We start from the raw sequence: 19,013 nt of genomic DNA on the forward strand, positions 1-19,013 counted from the left end.
TAAAGGTCTATGACTAAGACCAGCGGAGGTAATAGTAATTTAACTAGCCCCTTTTCTATCCTCTTTCTTTTTAAAATCTTAATAGCTTCTAGAGTTAGTAATATAAGCAATATAATATAAAATTTCATCTTAGATAATCCTCTATAGCATAGAGATATATCCTTCGGACTTTATTATGCCCTCCCTACTTCTAGTGAGGGTATTACTATATTTTAGTAGTTAGTAAGCTAATACTACGGGACTAAATAGCATAGTGGAAATCTCTACCTATAACGACCCTGGCTGCAAGATCCTAAGTTTTAGTAAAGGATGCAGTACTTAAGTATATAAAAGTAATATTTGCGGAAATAGCAAGATGATTTCCACTCCTTGTTGTCCCAGCTGTGACGTTGATAATACTAGCAAGAAGCTGACAGGTAATCATACCAGCTGCTCCAAGGAAAAGGAAAGGACGTCTGCCAAGCCTTTCGATAGCCCAGAAAGATATTCCAAAAAGATATGTTGTATCCCTCCTCGCCCATTACAGCCTGGACATCCGATTGCAATCAAGTACCGCCTTGGCCTGCTTCCTTACACGCCGGACAATCTCGGCAGCGGGAAGCACTTCCTTCACAAGACCGACGGCGGTGCTTACAAGGGTATTGATTCGACCATTGACACCATACTTGACCTGCGCATTCTCCAAGTCTTGTTGATATTGCGAGAAGCTATCGGCTTCAGTCACCTTCCCTTGTGCGAAATCGGAATACGTCCTGTTAATGACGCCGCGTGCCGCGTATTTGGGGGGCCAGAAAATGGTGCCGCGTGCTTTATCGAAGATTGGGGAGCGGATCGTGAATCTACCGCCATCTTGGGTGTCGACAACCGCCTTTTGGTATTCTTTGGTGATCTCTGACTCGAATGACGCTAGAAAGCGCGTGCCCATGGCAACACCTTCGGCGCCAAGCATAAGCGCAGCTGCGATGCCACGTCCGTCCACTAAACCTCCAGCTGCGACAATTTTGGGAATAGGAGCGCGGAGTGGATCGTCGAGATGCCTTGCCACAAGCTTGTCCACCATCTCTGGCACAAGCGCCAGGATACTGGCCGAGGTAGCGAGTCCGTGGCCCCCTCCATCAGCGCCCTGAAGAACCAAAACGTCAGGTTGGAGATGCTTCATGGCATCAGTCGCATCTCCAATATCTCCGACCATGACCCAGATTGATACATCGCCGTCCGTCTGGTCGCGAATCCGTCGTACCCATGGGTGCTGGTCAGCAGCGCCATCGCGAGGGGCAAAGAGCCACACCGCTACGGGGCGGTACTTGACGATGAGTGGAAGTGCAACTTCGATATCAGCACCCCAATTAAGGAATCCTACTCCCACAGGAAGCGTTGATCCGGTGTGGAGCAACAACGGGTTCTCTTCCGGGCTTTCAGACTGAGCCTTTTGTTCGGCAACAAGGCGTTTGGCTGCTTCGAATTTGCCCTCTAGGGTTGAAACGTCGTCGGCGCCAGCAATGAACCCAAGCCCACCACCTGCAGATACGGCGACGGCCAGAGCCGCGCCAGAGACGCCACGCATGGGCGCTGAGCATATCAACGGTGCCTGTGTCCAGGGAAACATTTGCTGCAAAGTTAAGCTCGATGCCATGGTGGGATGGTGACTTTGTAAAGTGACGTAGGTATAGGCAGACAAAACTTGGCCGGGTTCCAGTTTTAGAAAGCAGTCAGTTACTTGTTACTGAGAGGGACTATGGGGAACGACAGCGCAATTCATGCATTATATCCTCTGCGCTTTAGCCTGGTAGGTGTCATGTTCCATTCGGACAACGGGGACGGATGAAGCGGTTGGATCGGGATGCAAGTACCGAGGGGATCACCATTAGTGCCCAGGGCAGGGCAACGAATGTGCATGCCATGGTTTCCAAGCAATCCTGTACCGGTAGATGTGAGTAACTGCGGGAGATCTGAACTGATGATTCGATCGCCTCTACTAGTGCCATCCCTCTTTGGGCTCCACAAAGCCTCTGCATCCGATTCGACGTGCTTACGGTTGTCTCTCTGCGAACTAGGGAAGTGTGAGGGAAACTAGAGCTAAGTGGATATGCCGACAGTACGGTAAAAGCAACCCATTAAAACATGCTGGATATTTCAATCAGACAGCTTTGCATGTCGAACGGCGTCCGAGGACGCCCTCCATCTTTCTTAACCTATTTACAAGTCCTCTGCATCTTGTCCTCGACGGTATATTCTATATGCAAGAACTAACATCATGAACTTGTCCAAAGTGCTTTGCTCGTGATATTACAAACGGCCTGTCAAGAACTGAGCCTCTCCATTCCCAAAACTCCAGTCTGCCCGTGTGTTCTCCAAACAAGAGATGATAAGATCGTCTCCAGACACCCCGCAGTATCGAGACAGACTCTCAAACAGATGCTTATATGTGGTCTTCTTTTGCTCTTCAGTCCGGCCTTGTTGGAAGATTTGAATGACCACCAATCCGCGAGACCTCGTAAGACCTAGATTTGTGTCCTCGCAAATGAGCTCGTAGTCCTCGTGCTGAGTGATGATCTGACAATCATTATTGTCAATACTTGTACACTTTTATTTACCTCCCTCCCCCCCCCCCCCCTTTTTTTCTTCTGGGGAGATGAGTGTTGGAACGGAATTTTCGCAGCCACAGTTTCAACAAGCATACCTGGTAACGGTCGCGAGGGGGAGCATTGAAATGATCGAGCAACACCCGCTGAACCACATCGGCAAGCTTCTTGACTTGATCGGGTGACCGCACCCCTTTCACGATATCGATTCTGACGAGAGGCATGGTTGAAACGTCCGATGCTGTTGGGGATAAAAGAGTACGTCAGATGCGCATCGAGCTTGCATCAAGACTTGGGAAGGTCATCAGCAAGGTGATCGAAGACTCAAATAGTTTCCTCCCCTTGCTGCTGTCGGCAGCCTATCGGACTCACTGGACAATGGGCTACGTCGGCAAGTGGTGATATCATTGTCCATTTTGATCGGGTAACACGGCTACGTCGGCAAGTGGTAACATCATTGTCATAGCGCCTAGAAAGTATATATGGATCCAGCTTGATCGGGTAATACGGCTACATTGGGTTGTAGTACGTCGTCACTCGAGCGGGGTATTGCTTATCCATCGGGTACAGTCTACAAGCCTCCGGTCTCACAATCTCCTGAGTGCGCGAAGCCCTCCCAAGATGTCACGATGAGGGGTCTGGTCTAATTAGAAGGCGCCAAATAAAGGATACTCAAATCCTCTGCTAAATTAGGTGGTGATAGAAGTCCCAACAATATTAGTCATTATAAATCACAACCTTATAAATACGGCAGCCATGAGAGGTCTGACTTGTGACAGTCGAGGTTCCCAACGTAGTAAACCATAACCTGATTTAGTTTATGTTGGCAGTTGCTACGAGGCGTGGTGTACTGAGCGTAGGGTGGCGAATCACGTCTGATAATGTCAAGTATTCTTGAGTAATCAAATTGTATTGAAAGCTGAGGTAGCTAGAGTGTCTGTCTAAGGAATGTTGTCGGTAATACGTTGATCCGTGCCGTGTAGCGTCATGCATTCGGTCGTGGCATAGGTCGTGACATGACTCCGTACATTGGGCCTCTTCTTATTACCTCTGGTCTCCGTAAGAGGGCTCCAAGCCTCATTTTTTGCTCTTAGCTGCCCCTGCCCACAGCCCTGACAGGCTAGGCAGTCTAATTTAATATGACGGTCGATATGATTGATCTCACGGTTAATGTGTTCCCTCTGTAATTCGGGGTTTTGTATATCACGCTCGTCTCCTGGTCGGTATCGCTGCCTTGCCTGACTATCATGACCATAGGCATTAAATAATTCGTTATAAATGTACTCTCGCTATTCATCTGATTATAATATCTCTTCCAATTTGGCTGCGGTCCATGAAGTCAAGCAATATAGCTATTAATAAGGGCCACGTCAAGGAGGAAAGTCTATGCAAGTGCCTGCCACGGTTCACGGCGAAGGGGATGATCATACTTATAATATGACCTCAATTGGTCACCACGGTCAACGTGATTCATTTGGTCGTTATACTTAGCAGCCACTATCGGGATTTTATTCATCTTAACAGCTTCGTCACCGAAAAAGCGGTGTATTAGCTTGGTATGTATCACACAGCAGCCAACTGAAGTTAGTTATCATGGCCAAATAACGAATGCGTCACTGGCTCGTATCTGCATTGGAAACCTTGAGCCTCCATCAGACAGCTTTTAGACTCCACCTATCGACAGCGCTTTGTCACTACAGAATCACGAAACGCGCACACGATTTACCACATTAACCACAAAGTATAGTCCTTGGATGTTTGATTTTAACTTGCGATTTCAGAAATAATGCTCCCTTTCTTCACCTAAACTAAAAGAATCTCGGGCCGATCCAATATAATTATATACCGGTGCTACAAGTGGCTCATCGTCATTGCCAGGGCTGTTTCCACAGGACGGCGAGGCCTAGGGTTGGCAGAACCGCTAGAAGATATACCAATAACGCCTATGAGTTGTTATAAAAACTCAATAACACGAAAAATGACGTCTGAGTAAGGTTCTTACCACAAGCGGGCCTTCCGCCAGCATTCCCTGTAATTTTAGATTCCTCATTGGGTCCCTGCCCCAGGTCGTCGGTCCCGGCATGGATGACGATGGTTCTCTGATGGCTTGGTCAGTCAAGCTTTTCCTCAACTATAGCTGTGTGAAGGGAGACGTACACCGAGAACGCTCTCTGGGCCGATGAGCTTCACCAAATGGTCTGTCATTGTACCGATTGAGGTGCCGCTCGAATCGGTCTGGAAATTGCCCAAGTCGCCAACATGTCGCTCATTATGAGATGGAGCGCCATGAGTACGCCCGAAAGGATTGACTTGCCCAATGTCAGTCGCCAGTCAGTACAAGGTAGTCAATAGTATAGTCACAAACGTACAATGCGGTCCAGCAGAGGTGCATCCGTTGGTGTTGTCACCAAACTCGTGGATATGAAATGCTCTTTGGCTATTGGCATCGTTGCCGCGGAGGTTCCAGGAGATTGTCGTCGGGGAACTTTCGTCGAGCTGCTCGAAGGTTATGGTGCCGAAGACGGTGGAATCACCTCGAACAGTAGCAACTGCACGTCACCATGCGATTTTAGTCATCTGCAGGCTCGAATGATTGTGTGAAACCTGAATCCACTTACTTGCCTTGACCATTATGACGAATGAGAATTGTTTATGCGATTAGCCGGGCGGTACTTTTGCGAAATCTACAGGTGCAAAAGTCCATCCTATATGATGGACGATTCGGACAAATGGGTAAATAATGACGTTGATGAACGGCTAATGCGGCTATACCGGGATTATAATTACAACATTTAGGATTGGTCCAGGGGTCGGCATCACTCGGTACTTCCTGAATGGCCCGAGATGCAATGCTACACACTTACTGTGCCGGCGACCTGACCTCTCCGGAAGTACGAGACTTTGAACCGAGAAACTTGCTCAACCCACTCTTGGAACGGATATCACGGGGAAGGGGTGTTTGTAAGGGTTAGGGCCCAGATCGTTACCAGAAGCATACAACTGACTCGGCAGATGCTTTCCGTTTGATTGAAAGTTAAAAAGGCCCAGCTTCAGACCTGTAAGAGATCCCTTTCATTTCGCCTCCACCGATTTTACTTGGGATCATCATCATAAAAGGAACCAAGTTCACATCTTCACGCCTTTGAATCGCTTCGCCATCTTGACTTGACATTGACTAGTGCACGAGCTGCCACTTCTTTCAACGACGTAGTCATGGCCTCTGGTTCGTCTACCGAGAATTACTTCCACCAGCTTTTGATAGGTCGCTGACATGTTCGGCGTCTCCAACAGATCCGCACTTCCCTTTCGCTCGTCAGAACGGCGCCGAACCCGCACCTGAATTTCAGCAACGTCTCACTTCTTGCCCCGTGGCTCGTGTCGAGCTTTGGGATAAGTCTCATCCATGGCTCGTGGTGAAGCATAAAGATGTTCGCGAGGTCTTGACTGATCCCCGACTGTCCAAGGTATCTTCTCACTTTGTCTGCTCTACCAAACAAGTCTGCAGGGGGGCTAATACGCAATGTGACAGAATCGCCAGAAGGAAGGGTTCCCTGAGATGTCAGCTGGGGGCAAAGCAGCAGCCAAAAACTGCCCGACCTTTGTCGACATGGACCCTCCTGACCATATGCATCAGAGGTATTTTTTCATCTACTCTATTGGAGTGGTAGTAATGCCCAGGCTCACCCTGCTCCCAGGCAAATGGTAGCGGCGTTCTTCACACCCGAGTATGTGGAGCAACGTAAACCGTGGATCAAAGGTGTCGTTCAGCACTATCTGAACGAGTTTATAAACGCACGAAAAGGACAGAACAGCATTGATCTCGTTGAACACTTCGCCCTTCGCGTTCCGTCACATGTGCGTCTCACCCGGAACTGAGCGATCCTCTAATTTTATAAGTTGGCTTACTGGAAAAAACTAATAAGTACAGATTATCTATGACATTCTCGGTGTTCCCCTTAGGGACGTCGACTACTTAACCAAGTGTAATGCTACTCGTACTAATGGTAGTGCTACCGCGAGCGCGGCTCAAGATGCCAACACGTAAGCTCTTGCATTCATGAAGCTGTTTATAAACTGAAATTTAACCGGCTTGACAGTGAGCTTCTGGATTATTTCGCAAAACTCATTGACAAGAAGATAGAGTCACCAGAACCGAGTAACGACGTGATAAGCTCTTTAGTCGCTAATCAGCTTGCAAATGGTCAATTGGATAAGAAGGATGTTGTGCAAATATCGTTCCTTCTCCTAGTCGCAGGGAACCTGACCATGATCAACATGATCGCCTTGGTATGTTCAAACCTTCTAGATATGAGTTGCAGCGAAAGCTAACCATTGTGCTTTAGGGTGTGATAACTTTGCTGGACCATCCTGATCAACTGGACGCCTTGATTCGGGATCCCTCTCTGTCCAAACCGTTCGTCGAGGAGCTATGTCGCTTCCATACCGCGTCTTCGTTTGCTACCCGGCGTGTCGCTAAGGTCGATGTGAAGATCCGCGGACAAGTTCGTCACCCCCATACCCTCATACGACTTTTTGGCCCTGGCGATCGCTGACAATCCTTTAGGAGGTGAAGGCAGGCGAAGGTATCATCGCCTCGAATCAAGCAGCGAACCGAGATCCCGACGTCTTCTCTGATCCGAATGTGTTTGACATGTTCCGCAAGCGAGGGTCTGAAGAGGCTCTTGGCTTTGGATGGGGTGATCATAGGTGCATCGCAGAGTCCCTCGCTCGAGCCGAGCTTGAAGCTGTTTTCTGTACGTTATAAATCCGTTCCTGGCTATGTTTTTCAAGGCACTGATGTTGTTATGTAGCTACTCTATTCCAGACTCTTCCCACTTTGAAGCTCGCCATTCCCAATTCTGAGATCAAGTGGACCCCTCCTATTAAAGACATCGGAGTGTCAGAGCTACCAGTTACATGGTCCTCTTCACACGTTGGAGGTCGCCGTTCCCAACTCTGAGATCAAGTAGACCCTTCCTATCAAAGACATCAGAGTGATAGAGCTGCTAGTTCCATAGTAAATAAAGATGCAATTAGCTATTATAGAGTTTGTAACTGGGAAAACAGACTGCTGGAAAGAGGTGAGTGATTGTGATATTAGCAGTTCTCCTTTAGCCAATATAGACCAGGCTACTTTAACTAGGGTTATATAGCAAGGTAAAGGCATGCACCTTGATGTAATAGACTAATTAACCGTTAAACTAAAAAGATCCGCGAGTAATCACAATTGCCCGTTGCGATTACGCTGCCTCACACCTATAACGCCCGTAGTTATCCCCCGAGTGCGTAGAGACCTCCGACCAGATCACGGTGAGCGGTTGTATCCAATAACAAAGCGTAAAATTATTGGTACTTAATTTCCCACTCAACCTTTTTGGTGATAGAAGTCCCAACAATGCTGGTTAGGGCAGATTGCTACATCACAGATACGGCAGCCGAAGTTAGTCTGCTTACGCACACTCGGCCGCTTCTTATTGCCGCTGACCTCTGTAAGAAGATTCCATTCGTGCCCCTTTGCTCGCACATACCCCTGCTGACAGCCCTGACAGGCTAGGCAGTCTGATTTGACATGACGGTTGACATGATTGACCTCGTGATTGATGTGTTCCCTCTATCTCCTCGATTGTGCCAAGGCTCCATTAGGTACAACGCCCCACTAACCCCACGTACCTCGACTCTTCGTGAGGAATCTTATATACGCATGACAATTAGTAAGTGAATAAAAGTAACGAGGGCCTTTATTTTGTAGCTTGGAGATCGCAAGGACTTCAGTCACAGGCTAATATGGGTGGGAAATGATGTACCTATCAACCTTCGCGAATTCATTGGTTAGTTATCCCTGCAGTGACCAAAGGATACCACCAGTCCCTGCCTAAGAATATCCTGGTATACCGTGACGGCGTCTCCGAGGGTCAGTATGACAAAGTCGTCAACGAGGAACTTCCGCGGCTGCGCAAGGCATGTACGGAGGTGTATCCGGCCTCTGACCAGAAAAGGGGCCTCCCACATTTCACTATCGTCATTGTCGGTAAGCGTCACCACACGCGATTTTATCCGACAAAGGAAACCGACGCCGACCGGTCCGGCAACCCGAAACCTAGCACCATCATCGACCGGGGTGTCACAGAGGCGCATAACTGGGACTTCTTCCTCCAAGCGCACGCGGCCATCCAGGGCACCGCGCGTCCGGGGCACTACATTATCGTGCTCGATGAGATCTTCCGAGCTCGCTACGCCAAGGCGTTGCCGCCGGAATTCAACAACGTGGCGGATGTGCTTGAGGACCTAACGCAGAGCTTGTGCTATATGTATGGGCGTACGACCAAGGCAGTCAGTCTGTGTATGCCTGCTTACTATGCTGATATTGTCTGTGAGAGGACTAGGTGCTATCTGAGTGGTGTGTTTGACACGCCGACACAATCCGCGGAGCCATCGTCAGCTAGAAGTCAGACGGGGGGTTTCAAGTTAGGAATGAAGATGTGAGGATTCATGAGAAGTTGAAGGATTCTATATTTTACATTTAACATCTTGAATGTACTGGGATTTTGAAGTTCCCAGAACTTAAGGAGTAGTTGTCCTGGGAGTCATCATCGTCATCGTATGGCGGAGCGGCGGCCCACGCGTCGTAACTAGAGATCCCCCACAACCCTTGAAAGCGTCCCCCCCCCCCCCCTTTTGAGCTGCCCTGGGCACGACGCTAATTATTATATCATCGATTACGCCATAGATGTTTTATTTATTCGCGGCACGCGTGCAGGGAGACCGCAGACAGTTTGAATCCATAGGTTCCTTAGTAATGTGCTAAACGGAGACACCGGCAGACGCCCGCATGCATCGGTGGGTGGAGGAGGCACAAAGAGTGGTGACATCACTTTGTGCAGTACCTTACCTACTCTAGGTTCCATGCTCGAGAGGAGTTGCCACTGAAGGCTTAGTTAGCCAAGTGATAGACATCTGGCCATAGGCTGCCAAAGGTATGTATTCTAAAGATGCTCGTACATCAACACATCATAAGCCAAAAAGTCTACTTCCTTAAGCATACGTCGTGTTCCATCCTTATCTAACAGTTCCTTGTGCTCGACGATGATCTCCACAATGGCCTCCTTCAAACTTGTGTCATTCTCCGGCGCGGACCCATACGCTTCGTAAACTGCGTCCAGAAAACCACTCGAGTTCCATTTCTCTGATGCCGCGTCCCTAAATTTTCGGAGTGCGAGGGTCTTAAGTCCGATGATTTGATATTTTTCCACAAGGTTATAGGTCCTAGTATGAACTACCAAGTCAAACCCTGATTCATCAAGCGAGCCATCACTGGTCTCTGCCGTTTGATGATGTGTCTCAAGGTCTGCTCCTGTATCCACACCACTAGCTGAGACCTCATAGTTAAGAGAGTAAAAATACTGAATCATGATGTCGATTATGTTAGAATCATCTTCTGGCAGTCGAATGTACCTTTCAATGCCCTCCTGGATAGGAATAAATCAAGTTAGAACGGGTCTGATGTCTGTTTCAACGTATATTTGTTATGCGCGGGTGCCGAATTTCAAGAGCACAGAGATAAATAGAGGGGGGGATAAAGAAGAAATAGTATTAGTGTATCACCTTGAATGGCCCCTGACAAGCTTTCGCAAAGAATTCTGATCTTGGACATATGACAGCTCGATGGACGTGAAATTCCTTGCCGCCGCAGAAGAGTGTGAGGTCGGAGTAGCCCTGTTTGTTCAGCTCAGACCGGCGACTCTTGAAAACCAGGTCATATCGCTGGCCAATATTCACCTTCCTATTTTGGAAACATATGTTCCTGTAACAGTGCGGTGCTATGCCGTAATTAAAGCTAGCATAAGGACATCATAGTCCATATTTCGTGTTGTTGTGTCACGCAGGGATGCTGAGTGCGCTCGACAGCAGGGTAGTTCTTGTTGTCGTGATTGTAATTATTCTTTTCTAAGTCTTCATGATCTCAATGAGAGGCCCTTTGGGGCCTTATATCTTTGAATGATCCCATCTAGGACTTCAAACTTTAATCTTGATCCTGAAGTTAAGGGGGAACTCTCAGTTCTTCCAATATTTCGTACCATCCAACCCATCAGCGCCAACAACAAGCCGCCCCCTCTCGTCGCCAGGGGCAATAGACGACTACCGCCTCACCCCGAGAGGACCTCCGTGTCTTCATCCGCCTTGAGGCCGAAGCTCCGGCCAGAACCCAATTTCTATTGTAAACTCCTTCAAAAGAAGTGATGGTAGTGGTGTCAAGATCGACATTGAGATTCTTTGGTCGGCCATGGCCACTTGCATTTGCTTGACATCTCTCACCGGGATAGTTCGTGACCGGCTTCGACGTCATTCTCTCACTCCTTGGCCGACGAGCTCAATATCTCCAAGGCTTCGCGGACTTGGTTGTCCAGCCTGTTCTCCGTCGCCACAGGGGCCTTCTTCCCTCTCGACCGGCTGAGGGGATATATACAGCATCTAGTTGTTACTCGACCTTGTTCTCGGTCCCTGGCCTCGGGCTTCAGTCAGAAATATATGCTGGATATCCGTCCACATCTTGGCTGCCCTCCTCCAGAACCGCTGTTGTGCTGAAGCGATATGAGCTTCTGCTTCCGCTACGCTCGTCGCCACTGTACTAAACGTTCTAACGATAGCCTGGGCTCCCGCTCTCTGAACCCTGTTAATTGGTCCCATGATTCTGTCCTGGCACCTGTGCATCCACATATTGGAGGCGTAGTCCACAACCGGGGCTACTGTAGCTGTGAATAGCTGTCTTGCTGTCGCTGGTGATAAGCCCCTTAACCTCTTTAGTTCCATTGCTGCTTTCAACCCCTTGGATGCTGCCCTGGCGATGTGTTCCTTGTACTTGAGCCCGGCGTCCATGATAACTCCTAGGATCTTGACACGGTCTTTCGGTTGGACTGTCTGCCCCCTGATCATAAAGGGCTCTGAGTCGGACTTGGACTCCTTCCGGGTGAAATGTATGATAGCAGTCTTGTCCGCCTCAAATGTCGCGCCGCTTCTCCTCTCCTAATCCAAAGCCTCTTTGATAACTGCTTCGACTCCCTTACGGTTGCTCTGCGCTGTTGGCCCTGTGACCCATGCTGTAAAATCGTCCACAAACGCGATCGCTCCTCCGTTGCTGTCGATCCGCCGCTGTACCAAATCTGCGTTGAAGAAAAGAAATAAGATTGGAGATAGCGGAGAGCCCTGGGGTAAGCCTGCCTGTGGTAGGTCTCGAATTTCCGATGACTCTCCGTTGATAAGGATCGATGCCGTGCGATTGGAGCAAAACGCTTCTACCCAGCCAACTAGCTGCTCCGGGATGCCACGTATTTTCATTCTCTGAAGAAGCCTTTCCTTCTACACTCCATTGTAAGCTCCCTTGATATCGAAACTGACTAGGCTCACGATCCGTCTACGTCGCCAAGCGGCATAGATCTGTTCCTATAGGAGCAGAAGCGCTTGTCCTACTGATCGTTGCTTGCGGGTTCTAAAATGATTCGTCGGGAGCAAGCCGTACGTTTCCATAGCATGTGAGATCCTTTCCGCGACCACCGACTCTAACACCTTGCCGAGTGTAGCTAGTAGGGAAATCGGTCGCCAGGCCTTTGCCACCGTGTAGTCTCCTTTACCGGGCTTTTTGAGCGGTATGATCTTTGCGTGCCTCCACTGGTGGGGGAACGTTCCCTCTTCCAATGAAGCCCGGAATGTTGCCATCACCTAGGGCTTGACGACTGGCCATACTTGCTTCCAAACAAACATCGGCAGTCCATCTTCCCCGGGGGCCTTCCAAGACTTTGCCGCGAACAGTTGTCGTTCTACCTCCTCTGTTGTAATATCTGGCATCGCTATAGGGGCTCTTTGAGGCCTAGGGCCTTCGTCTTCGATGTCGTTCGGCAGGGGAGGAAAGAACTTGGATAGTAGCTCTTCAGCTTGTTCCCTGTGGTTAGTCGTGGATGTCCCATCCGCCCTGGCCAGCTGCGGAAATTTGCTAAATGCCGTATCATCCCCAGACTTCAAGTACTTGGCCACCTTCTAGATGTTATCATTGTCCGCTAGAAACTCGTTCTAATGCTTCTTCTTTTGGTGTCTGATGGCGTCATGATACTGCTTTGTAGCCCCTTTCGCCATCTCTTCCAGCTCTATCCTGGTTTGCCCTGCCCGCCTCTCGGCTCGAGCGCGGTTCCTCCAGTTCGTGTATATTTGGCGAAGCTGCGTCAGATCCGTCGTCCACCACCGTTTGGCGTACGGCGACGGCTTGGCTTTTGGTGCCAGGGAATGAACCGCCTCCATAACCACCGATATCAGCCTGTCAGTTTTCTCCTGTACGGTGCCTTCCGACGGCAATGCCTCTAGCGCGCTTGTAATTCTCGCGTTGATTTCTTTCCATGGCGTATTCTTTAGGAGAAGCCGAGTCTGTTGTTTTGGTCCGGGAACCGAAATGTCGAAGGCCGTGTTAATCGCCCGATGATCTGAGCCGTGCTCCGTCCCGTGAATCGCGCATTGGACAGTTGATGCCGTCAACTCCTCCGATGCCAAGACTAAGTCGACCGTTGTCTCAAAGACTCCGTCACTCTACGTCTTCGTTCCTCTGGGGAGCAAGCTGGTGAGGCTAAGTTCGTGCATAAGGTCAATGATCTGGTCCGCTTTACCCTGTCTCACTAAAGAAACGTTATCTCCTCCCTAGAGCTGGTCGTGCCGGTTAAAGTCTCCGGTAACCACCACATCTACGATCCTACTAGCTTCTCTTCTTGTGTCTGTGATAACCTGGCGTAGAATGTTGTAAGTGTCTCGTAGCGCCTGAGTATCTCCTCCTGGCACGTAAGTTGATACTACTAGGACTAGCCGCTTAGGGAGCCTTATGACGGCTGCCGTCATGTCCGGTGACTCAATCGGTATCTGCTCTGCCTCCACATTCTTGTTCACCCATAATATGCTCCGGACCGCCTATCTGCTATCTCTCCAAATTGTGGGGACCATTTTGATCCATTTGGGGTGCCCCATAGGGACTGTAAGTAGTTTGCTATCGACTTTTCGTGCCTGTGGTTCTTGGATCGCCAAAACTGCATAATTTTGGAGTCGCTTGTCGTTTATTATGCTTTCGTGTACTATATCCTGCTTTCTTATATTCAATTGGATCACCTGAAATATCCTACTCATGCCGGGTTGGATAGAGTTTCGGGCAGCTTCTGCTGAACGACTCGTGCGGTCCACCATAGGGTATACACTTGGGTACCTGCGTCTGGCACTCACTGTGATGGTGGCCTTCGACGGCGCATCTCGCATATACCTGTTTCTTGCTGCACGAGAAGGCCTTGTGGCCAAGCTCCTGGCAGTTGTAGCATTGTATCGGTCCGGTTCTCCGCTTAAACGCGCTGGTATATGCCGATTCACCGCTGCAAGGAAGTAGCGTTCCTGTAGGAGTCTCCTGGCATCGCTGTTTTTGGTGAGGTATACCACCATAGAACCATATGCCTTTACGCTGTCTTTTCGACTCAACTAGGCTATCTTGGCAATCTGGACTTTATTCTCCTGGCCCAAAGCTTCTATTGCTCCTAGAAGGACCTTGCCTTCCTGGTCGAGGATGGCCGCATGGTTAATATTATTAACTTTGACTGGGTATAGTTGGTCTCGGAGGACTCTCGCACCTGGAGCCTTCTTGGCCTTAATAATGGTCTTGATCTTCTTTAGTTCTTCCTCATTCCTACCGATGACCCTCAGGCGGTTGGCATTTCGTCCATCTCTGGTCACTGCAACATATCGCCAACTAGGTTGGTTGCTAGACGTTTGCATTTCCTATTTAATGGTTCTGCGAAGCATTGCTGGCGTAGCGTCTCCGATATGATCCTCGGGCACCCTGGATGTGTCTACTGTGCAGAATACTAGTTCTGGGGTTGCCGATCGAACCGTAGATGGAGGTTGAGTGGTAATACTAATAGGCGGTGTGATTCTAGCGACATCTACATATGACCGGCCAGCCGATGGCGCTCCTTAAGCTCCAGTCATTGCGTCTAGCTATAGCCGGGTGTGCTCCAGCTCGCTACAAACCTAAGTAAGCTACTCTCGCACCTGCGACAATTCCTATGCCATCCGGGCCGTGGTCCTAGCGACTTCCTCAGTCATACGGTCACTAAGCTTAGTGAACTCGAGCTAGAACTCTATTTTCATGATTTTAATTTTCTTATTAAAGTCTTATTCTAGGAGTTATTTCAGGCCCTGAATCGCGTCGGTCATACTATCGGCCGTCTTAGGCGTGGTCCTTTTCCTGGGTCGATTGTTGCTCGGCACCCCCTCGCTGCTCTCCTCCTCCTGCTATTCTATATCACATTCTTGTTGCTCTGATTGCATTGCCCTCGTCGTTCTCGCTCTTTTACGCAGGGGACGATGATGTCCCCCGCCCGGAACGTCTGATTCGCGTCCCATGACGATGATGACGTCTGAAGCGGGGTTCGCAGTACCAGACATTCCCCATGGAGCTAGTTGTCTGACACATTCAGAGCGCTTCGGCCGTCGGCCAAATCCTACTTACCGGGCATGGCTGCTGGGAGATGGCGGCTAAAACCGAGTAGGAATAGAGCCTGAACCTAAACCTGAAGCTTCTAGCCAGAATTGAATTGGCGCAGTGTATCAGTCGCCATCGGTAGCAGCCTGCTTATTAATTGCTTATCGCGGGCTCTAAATCTGGACTCCGTTCATGGCACAGGTTTTGTGACATGCCGCCAGTCAAGACTCGAATAAATGCCAGTGAAAAGTGCAGAATTCCACTATCACTATTATCTAGTCGTCCTACAACCACTGACTATGGCAAATCTTCCATCACCCTTCGGCGAAATTCCTCGCGCCAAATTATTATTTGATCGGCCTTTGGTCATTGAGCCGCTCTCGCAGCTAACAGCAACCCTCCGTTCCGGAACACATCTGTGGATTCAGCATGAAGACTGCAACTCTGGCCTGGCGCTTGGTGGCAATAAAGTTCGGAAACTCGAGTACGTACTAGCTGATGCCCTTGCTCAGGGTGCAGATACGATTGTGACTACGGGCGGGATCCAATCGAACCACATGAGTCAGACTGCTGCGGCTGCAGCCCGACTCGGCCTTCAAGTAGGTCAACAGCAGATTATTATCAAACGGTCCGTTTTATTGACATTACAGGTTGCTCTGTATCCATGCAGTTTGGCCGAGGCGAAGGATGCCGACTACAATTATGCCGGCAATGTTCAAGTACAGGATATCATCGGGGCCGAAAGATTCGCTGTTGACACGGGTGAAGAGTTCGTCATTGGAACCCTCAAGAAGCGTGGGAGGAAGCCGTATTCTATCCCTACAGGTGCAAGTACTCATCCGTTAGGCGGCTTAGGATTTGCCCGCTGGGCATTTGAGTTGCTTGAGCAAGAGTTGATACTCGGTGTGACATTTGACGTTATTGCGGTAGCAGCGGGCTCCGGCTCAACATTAGGGGGGATGGTTGCTGGTTTCAAACTTGCACAAAAGGTGGGACGACAGACCTCGGTGAAGAGATTGATTGGATTCTCAATATTTAACCCGTCAGAGGAGGAGACGACGGAGTTAGTATTGGGTATCGCCAAAGCTACGGCTTCTAAAATCGGACTCTCCCCCGACGAAATCACCAGAGATGATTTTGAGGTGAACAGCTCCTACCTCGGAGGTGCATATGGACATCTCGATGAGCTCACTTCCTATGGCATCAAAGAGTTGGCAAGACTGGAGGGAATTCTGACAGACCCAGTTTACACGGGAAAAGCATTCACTGGAATGTTACATACTGCGAGGTCTGGTGAGTTCAGTGGGAAAAAGGTCTTGTTTTGCCATACGGGGGGCCAAGCCGCTCTCAGTGCTTACCCGCAGTTGAGGTAGAGGACGCGTCTTTCGTCGCGTAGTAGACTCTCCATCTGCCACATCGTATAGTTGGAGGCAATTAGTTTTAAACCATCTCTTGTATCGGCTTTATGACTAGCCCAGTTTAGCTGGCTCTTGAGCGATGAAGCACCCAAGACCAAGTAGGGTTTTTGGCCAGTCTATTGATATTAAATACCAGATTCCGTTGGTTTGCTAGAGTAGCTGTAGCCTCTGTAGGTTGCGACTCCATTCAAATAAGCATGGCGGAATTCATTGCAAATACTATTACCCAACGGAAGAGCATGTAAGCACCCCCACAACCTTGAAACTGACCTTTGCAACATCAATATGGGGATGTGCGGGCAACCATTGGTGATATAGATCTCTTTTACAAGGAAGATAAGTATACGCAGCTAAGGAAGTTTTATTCCGCTTGTAACAGGGATTTCTCTTCTCTCCATATAGCATTCAAGTCACGCGGCCTTGAAGCGAGAGAATCCTCCATGAACTTGACAAATCAGAAGATTGAGGCTTAAAGATATTTAGTGACGGCTATGTAGAACAAGGTGCATTGATACATAAGCGTTGGTAACGTGGTTAAAGAACCGTCTATGATACAAGGACGCAATGCATGAAAGTGCACGGCTTCATGTCTTGTAAGGACCCCATTAGACAAAGGGTAGTAACGATGTAAGTCGAAATTTCCATTGTATTAATATACTCAAGATAAAATTCCAGGCCAGGGAAAAGAACCAATTGCGTCAATGTGAGCTTGATGAAATTCTAGCTAATCCATTGGGAACTAACATTGTCGCGCTGCATCTTCCGAAATTTGTTTGTACACTTCCTCGTGGAATGCTTTGATCAAGGCTTGTGAGACATGGTCAGCAGGTGGCATGACTTGAGTGGCAAATAATCCACATATTCCGTTTTGACGATCAATAAACTACTCTCCAAATCAGCGTTTCTTAGTCTTAAAGTGAAAATAGACCTGAGATCCGTTACCCAGAACAAGTTCGCAGCCCCGCTCCAAACCAGTGTATTTGAGCCCCGCGACAGCGAGCAACCATGGTCAGCGGTTTCGATGAGTAATCCTCCTAGACTCCAATCGTAGGTTTCTCCAGGGTAAAAGGTACCGACTGCCCAAGATGGATCTTCCATTTTGCGGTTCAGCACAGATTTGCTCGTTGCGGTGGTCCGCTGTCTCAGGTTTCAGTATGCGACCATCGTTAGCCAGAAGCGAATAAAGTAGCTGGAGAAAGTCTTCGGCTGTAGAATATCCGCCTTGCCCACCAAAACAGTCAGTGGCGCCAATATTCAAGGAGAGACCTTCAGGAAGTGGTCTCAGATGCTTTGTCTCGTCGTCTCGTTCTGCCAAGATTGCCAGCTGTTTCGCTGCGCTATCCCGTTGATGTGGCCAGAACGTGAAGCTAGTGACTCCGAGTGGTTGCCACACATGTTTCGACATATATGTTTCGAGCTTCAAGCCTGTAAGTACCTCGACAAGCTTTCCCACCCAATCAATGGAGCAGCCATAATTCCAGCTTTCACCAGGCTCAAATAATAATGGCAGATTGAAACGCTGCTCAATAGTTGGTTTGGCACTCAAATGTTCCCCATGGAAGGATTGGACTCTGCGAAGTTCATCATTCGAAAAATCATACCCTGTACCCGCCGAATGAGTTAACAGGTGACGAAGTGTGATGGGATTTGTGCGATCCTCGAGGATCGGCTCTCCATCTACCTTGAACCCTTTTAAAATGCGCTGTCGCTTGAGGGTCGGGAGTAAGTCAGTTACATTATCGTCAAGCCCGATGGTGCCGTTTTCCACCAGTTGTAGAGCAGCAATTGATGTAGGAAGTTTGGTCAAAGAAGCTAATGTGAACAGAGTGTTATTCCCGATGGCGCTTTGGGAAGTGAAGAGTGGTGAAGGCGATCCTAAATACATGGAAAGGATTCGAGATCCTCAACCGATATATTAGCTGCGATTGGTAGGTGCTTGCGGGAAGGATGTAATTACCATCACGCCGTATGGCTTCAACTGCTATTGACGGGACATCGAGATTTTTGATAGCTTCATTTAGCAACAGTTCAAAAGATGATGCCATAATGAATTGATTTCGTGTATGGAATAGGATAATAATGCCTTTTACCCCATCAAGAAACTAACTGTTTATATATTATCCTCGTCTCCGTCATGAGGTTGTACAACGCTTAAACTCGTGGCCCAAGATATGTCCGAGGAGAATGTAAATTTCTTGTGCATTGGCCTTCGCAGGAGAATGCTGCTTGTCGGTTCTTCCCCGGCGCCTTTTGCCCCGTTTTCATTCCATCCGTCTTCCCCGTGTCACCCGTCTTCCCCGTGTCACCCGTCTTCCCCGTGTCACCCGTCTTCCCCGTGTCACCCGTCTTCCCCGTGTCACCCGTCTTCCCCGTGTCACCCGTGTCACCCGTCTTACCTGTGCAACCCGATCCTACCCGCTGATTCTGTTTATAGCGTCTTACAGTTTCCTACTTAATAATAACAACTTGATCGTGTAAAGGAACCCTGGCCTAGTAATAAGCTGTTGACAGAACCTT

At 48.9% G+C, this 19,013-nt stretch overlaps 8 protein-coding genes across 8 annotated transcripts; 3 read left to right on the forward strand and 5 right to left on the reverse strand.

The window, feature by feature from the left end:
* Positions 1 to 202: 202 nt before the first annotated feature.
* On the reverse strand, positions 203 to 1,633 carry NECHADRAFT_89383 (uncharacterized protein; the record flags this gene model as incomplete). Its single annotated transcript, XM_003039206.1, has 2 exons — positions 203 to 205; positions 575 to 1,633. The coding sequence occupies 2 exons, from the start codon at positions 1,631 to 1,633 to the stop codon at positions 203 to 205; spliced, it is 1,062 nt and encodes a 353-aa protein (XP_003039252.1).
* A 509-nt stretch (positions 1,634 to 2,142) lies between these two features.
* On the reverse strand, positions 2,143 to 2,855 carry NECHADRAFT_102921 (uncharacterized protein). The gene is made up of 2 exons (XM_003039207.1): positions 2,681 to 2,855; positions 2,143 to 2,553 (listed from the first exon to the last, which is right to left on the reverse strand). Exons 1-2 carry the CDS (start codon positions 2,804 to 2,806, stop codon positions 2,287 to 2,289), a joined length of 393 nt encoding a protein of 130 aa, XP_003039253.1. The 5' UTR covers positions 2,807 to 2,855; the 3' UTR covers positions 2,143 to 2,286.
* A 1,311-nt stretch (positions 2,856 to 4,166) lies between these two features.
* NECHADRAFT_105766 (uncharacterized protein) lies at positions 4,167 to 5,231 on the reverse strand (the record flags this gene model as incomplete). The annotated part of the gene is made up of 6 exons (XM_003039208.1): positions 5,201 to 5,231; positions 4,952 to 5,131; positions 4,740 to 4,891; positions 4,585 to 4,681; positions 4,502 to 4,525; positions 4,167 to 4,222 (listed from the first exon to the last, which is right to left on the reverse strand). Exons 1-6 carry the CDS (start codon positions 5,211 to 5,213, stop codon positions 4,167 to 4,169), a joined length of 522 nt encoding a protein of 173 aa, XP_003039254.1. The 5' UTR covers positions 5,214 to 5,231.
* Positions 5,232 to 5,795: 564 nt separating this feature from the next.
* On the forward strand, positions 5,796 to 7,542 carry NECHADRAFT_89386 (uncharacterized protein; the record flags this gene model as incomplete). The annotated part of the gene is made up of 9 exons (XM_003039203.1): positions 5,796 to 5,805; positions 5,874 to 6,046; positions 6,112 to 6,218; positions 6,251 to 6,437; positions 6,511 to 6,623; positions 6,680 to 6,869; positions 6,926 to 7,084; positions 7,147 to 7,336; positions 7,394 to 7,542. The coding sequence occupies 9 exons, from the start codon at positions 5,796 to 5,798 to the stop codon at positions 7,540 to 7,542; spliced, it is 1,278 nt and encodes a 425-aa protein (XP_003039249.1).
* A 609-nt stretch (positions 7,543 to 8,151) lies between these two features.
* Positions 8,152 to 9,065, forward strand: NECHADRAFT_89387 (uncharacterized protein; the record flags this gene model as incomplete). Its single annotated transcript, XM_003039204.1, has 2 exons — positions 8,152 to 8,293; positions 8,416 to 9,065. The coding sequence occupies 2 exons, from the start codon at positions 8,152 to 8,154 to the stop codon at positions 9,063 to 9,065; spliced, it is 792 nt and encodes a 263-aa protein (XP_003039250.1).
* A 500-nt stretch (positions 9,066 to 9,565) lies between these two features.
* On the reverse strand, positions 9,566 to 9,991 carry NECHADRAFT_89388 (uncharacterized protein; the record flags this gene model as incomplete). Its single annotated transcript, XM_003039209.1, has 1 exon — positions 9,566 to 9,991. One exon carries the CDS (start codon positions 9,989 to 9,991, stop codon positions 9,566 to 9,568), a length of 426 nt encoding a protein of 141 aa, XP_003039255.1.
* Positions 9,992 to 15,377: 5,386 nt separating this feature from the next.
* On the forward strand, positions 15,378 to 16,696 carry NECHADRAFT_73296 (uncharacterized protein; the record flags this gene model as incomplete). The annotated part of the gene is made up of 2 exons (XM_003039205.1): positions 15,378 to 15,677; positions 15,729 to 16,696. The coding sequence occupies 2 exons, from the start codon at positions 15,378 to 15,380 to the stop codon at positions 16,449 to 16,451; spliced, it is 1,023 nt and encodes a 340-aa protein (XP_003039251.1). The 3' UTR covers positions 16,452 to 16,696.
* Positions 16,697 to 17,235: 539 nt separating this feature from the next.
* Positions 17,236 to 18,603, reverse strand: NECHADRAFT_105768 (uncharacterized protein; the record flags this gene model as incomplete). The annotated part of the gene is made up of 4 exons (XM_003039210.1): positions 18,454 to 18,603; positions 17,570 to 18,371; positions 17,439 to 17,535; positions 17,236 to 17,379 (listed from the first exon to the last, which is right to left on the reverse strand). The coding sequence occupies exons 1-4, from the start codon at positions 18,539 to 18,541 to the stop codon at positions 17,236 to 17,238; spliced, it is 1,131 nt and encodes a 376-aa protein (XP_003039256.1). The 5' UTR covers positions 18,542 to 18,603.
* Between the last annotated feature and the right edge of the window lie 410 nt (positions 18,604 to 19,013).

The sequence above is a fragment of the Fusarium vanettenii genome (assembly GCF_000151355.1).
Source record: "Fusarium vanettenii 77-13-4 unplaced genomic scaffold NECHAsca_137_unmapped, whole genome shotgun sequence".
Taxonomy (NCBI): Eukaryota; Fungi; Ascomycota; class Sordariomycetes; order Hypocreales; family Nectriaceae; genus Fusarium; species Fusarium vanettenii.

Coding starts and splice junctions, on each gene's coding strand:
- NECHADRAFT_102921 (XM_003039207.1), bottom strand. CDS start 2,806: ATGCCTCTCGTCAGAATCGATATCGTGAAAGGGGTGCGGTCACCCGAT. Junction 2,554..2,680: donor CCCCTCGCGACCGTTACCAG/GTATGCTTGTTG, acceptor AATGATTGTCAG/ATCATCACTCAGCACGAGGA.